The 3786-nt window shown below is 40.5% G+C and overlaps 1 protein-coding gene across 2 annotated transcripts in view; it reads right to left on the bottom strand.

The window, feature by feature from the left end:
- Positions 1-1530: 1530 nt before the first annotated feature.
- The window catches only part of xkr9 (XK, Kell blood group complex subunit-related family, member 9), a 3577-nt gene continuing 1321 nt past the window's right edge, over positions 1531-3786 (bottom strand). For both annotated transcript variants that reach the window (XM_032504001.1, XM_032504002.1), the window contains exons 3-4: positions 2649-2863; positions 1531-2573 (exon numbers count right to left, since the gene is read on the bottom strand). In XM_032504001.1, the coding sequence (XP_032359892.1) occupies positions 1945-2573; positions 2649-2863 (844 nt within the window). In that variant the 3' untranslated portion in view covers positions 1531-1944. The remainder of the gene's footprint in view (positions 2574-2648; positions 2864-3786) is intronic.

The following is a 3786-nucleotide window of genomic DNA, read 5'->3' as shown; positions in this document are numbered from 1 at the left end:
TCCTGCCTACAGGTGCAATAGTGCAATATCCTCCTTCTGATTCCAAAGGTAAGCTATCGGGATTCTAGCCTTATAATTACTCAACATTAAAAAATTCAAATTCAAATAGCTTTGCTTACACTAAATACACATTAATAAATTAAAAAAAACATTGAATAAATAGGAGTCTGCAGATCCACAGTAAAACTGAAATCACTTGGCAGTGATTCATTTCCTCTACAACACAAGTTCCTCACTTAAATTTGTCATTTTATGGAGTGCCTCTGACAGAGCACAACTGACAGATGAAGGTTAAAGTGGCCCCTTGGAGTAAACAAGTCAAAAAGCTCTGAGCTTGGCTGAATTAAAGGAAGAGAGGGAGGCGGCAGGAAAGCCTGCGTTTATTTGAGAGCCAACAAGCATGGTGCTCTCTGGACCCTGCGGTTTGTCAGCGTTCCTCCCAGGTGAGCTCACACTGGGCCAGTCCAGCACAGACCCCTCCACCCCCACCCCGTCATGCGCTGGCCAAGGAAGAAACAGCGTCTTCAGCTCTCTGGCTGGACTCACACAATATTTTAGCTGGTAATCAAAACAAAATTAGCAATGGTTTGTTATTTCTAGTTAGCTCATCCATGACTCCTGTGTTCAACATTTCTGACGAGAGGGAAATGTTTAGTTGCCACCTTTGAGTTTCTAGGGATTAGGATGATGAGCTGATATTTAAAGTTTCATTTGAGGTCATTGAAAGGATGTTGGTGATTTAAGAGCAGGAGAAACTGTATTCAAGCCTGTGCTGGTGAGCATTAAGTTCTGCTGGATTGCCATTGAGAGAAGAGCTTTGATCGGTCCCGGGTCTTGTTAAACTGTACCTGGTCCTACACTTTAATTTATCTGTGGAGATCAATTAAGCATTTTGTTATCATTTTTCATTTTCATTAAGTTACAGAGACGTTCTGGGGAGAAAGAATAGGTAAACAAGGCAAAAAAAGAGCATGAATGTGAGGTTGGGGTCCGTTTTGTTTACACGCGTCCAGCAGTATTCCTAACCTAGAAAGGTTAACTTAGACAATAACGCCACCTTGTGTTTAACACGTATGTTACAGCCTTAAAGAAAAAAATCTGTCAACACCCACCAAATAGTATCCTGCTGAGGCATGCCAGGTGATATTACTGGACTATACTGGACCGGATGTTGTGACTCTGACCACAAGAAGGTATGGGGGGGGCTGCCTGGCCCTTCGGGGGAAAGCAGCTTGCAAGTATACAATCTAACAAATCTGCGTATTATTGTATCTCTACACATCACATACATGTGTACATCTAATACAGAAATTAGAGCACTCAGGGCACCTGGGTAACTCACCTGGTTGAGCATGCGCCCCATGTACAGCTCAGTCCATTACGCAACGGCCGCAGATTCAATTCCGACCTGCAGCCCCCTCTCTCTCCCCTTTCAAGACTTTTCAGCTAGCCTATCGAGTAAAGGCCTAAAAATGCCCAAAAATATAATCTTAAAAAAATTAAAATAAACTAAATTACAGAAACTTATCTATTAACCTAATGTAATTTTTAGATTTCATTACAATGCATTATTAATGGACAGTCTCTGTAGCAGTGATGTATTATCTAAAGAGACAATGCCAGCTGTTAAGTAGGATTAGCAAATAAATATTTTTTCATAGATACGATAACAATAAATACGTTTTTGGTCAAGTTTATTCCAACAAGAATAAATAAATATTAATCCATATACTCAATTATGATGCACTGAATTGCTTCGCCAGCCATTTGTATCTGCGATGAAGAAGCAAACTTTCAGAATATGGTAAGATAACTGCATGGTAAGGCACAGTATGGTAAGATAGCAGCATTAAGAATAGCGAGCAACATATCTAGGCCTAGATGACATCACATCTAACGTACAGCAATCTTTTTCTCTGCACCACCATAACCAGAAACAGAGCCTCAAGGCTGTAAAAAGTTCCTTATTCTTCTTGTGGTCTCTATTTCATCGCCAAGGCCATCCACCTCATCAGCCGCTCGCCACTTCTCTCTGGGATGCAGGAGGAGGTAGTACAGCACGAGACACACTAGCCCCAGCACTGAACCTCCAAAGATTAACCCACAGACGGGCAGAAAAAACGTGGCTGTCCGCAACTCTGGTTTCAACAAAGCTAGCAGTGAAGGAGCTACAATGTTCACAATAGCATAGAACAAGTAGTAGATGAACATGGCTACTTTGGTGTCCTGTCCTTTGACGTTGAAAAAGGTGAATGTGAGGATGACTCCGATGACTGCTCGGTACAGAAGCTCAAGTCCACCGGATGAGCAGAAGTTGGTCTGGAGCACGTGCGTCCATATATTCGCCATCAACCAGACGACGGTGAAGGCTATTGTGCTGTAAGGGCTCAGCAAGAGGAGGAGGGTGTAGCTGAGGATGTGGCTGGTGATGGTGCAGAGTTTGTAGAGGAGGTAGATTGTTGTGGGGAGGCCAGAGGGCATCTCACTGATGTGGGGAAGGGATCTGCGCAGGCAGCGGCGATAGTCAACCAGGGCCCAGGCAATGTTAAAGAAGGAGAACGCCATAGAGAAATCTGAAAGAAATGAACAGATGCTATAAATAATGATACAGTTCATTCAGAGATATTTCACTTTCTTCCTCTACTTACACTGCATGAGTGAGCACTCATTCTGGCCCATCACTATGTATAGTTGCAGAAGGAGTTGGGGAACGCTCTCCAAGAAAGCCTCAAGCAGTTTGAGCATGCTCAGATCTGTCGCCAGGCAAAACAGAATGTGGTGCACATCTCTTCTCTCTTCCACTGTATAGGAATTTGTTGTTCTCCAAACCACTTTGAAACCTTCCCTTAGCAGGTGACAATACCTAGCAACAGGTGTAAACACAATGACAACAAAGTCAGACATGTACAATACAATAATATTGTACAGACCATACAATAAATTTGTCAGTATTAATCTTTTGCTGCTGGAAAGACAATGATTCACATCCTACAATGCACCACAGCTGAAATGTGGTTAGTCCAGTTGGCACACTCCATAATACCAGGCCCTTGTGCATGATGAGCATAGCACACATTTTGATTTACAACATGCAGGTACTGATCATTGTAGTTAGGGTTTTGTGCTTAAATCAAAGTATATTTACTATGTCCTTTAAAAAGTTAAACATTAATTATACTAATTCTGCAATTCCTAAAATGTTATTTTAGTATAAAAAGTGAACTTAATTGCAAATACGTATAGTTCTAATATTGTGTTCTGTAGTTGTAATGGAAAGTATACTTTTTTTCAAGTCCTTTGTTTTAGACTAGCATGCTTTATTAAAGTTTTCGGCTACACTTTACTTGGAGGTATCTACATAAGAGTGACATGACACTGCCATGAACGTGTCATAAACATTAGAAATAATTCATAAAGGTTTGTGACATGACGCTTCTTTTGGTAAGTGTTATTCGGTTATGTCATGACAAGTTATGGTTAGGGTTGGGGTTCATATGTCATGACTGTGTCATGGGTTAGGGTTAGTGTCATGACAGTGTCATGTGTTCATGACAGTGTCATGTCCCTCTTATGTAGATACCTCCAAGTAAAGTGTTACCAAGTGTTCTTTAATTTCACAACAACTGCGTTTTTAAGTATACTAACAAAAGGTGCGCTTTAATGTAAGTTCATTTAAACTGTATTTCACTGTACTTTAAAAAAGTACACTAAATTGTGGTTATAATTTCAATTATGATTGGCATTTAGTGTGTGTGTATATATATATATATATATATATATATATAT

Source organism: Etheostoma spectabile, chromosome 22 (assembly GCF_008692095.1).
Source record: "Etheostoma spectabile isolate EspeVRDwgs_2016 chromosome 22, UIUC_Espe_1.0, whole genome shotgun sequence".
Taxonomy (NCBI): domain Eukaryota; kingdom Metazoa; phylum Chordata; class Actinopteri; order Perciformes; family Percidae; genus Etheostoma; species Etheostoma spectabile.
This window is presented reverse-complemented; position numbering and strand designations above follow the sequence as displayed.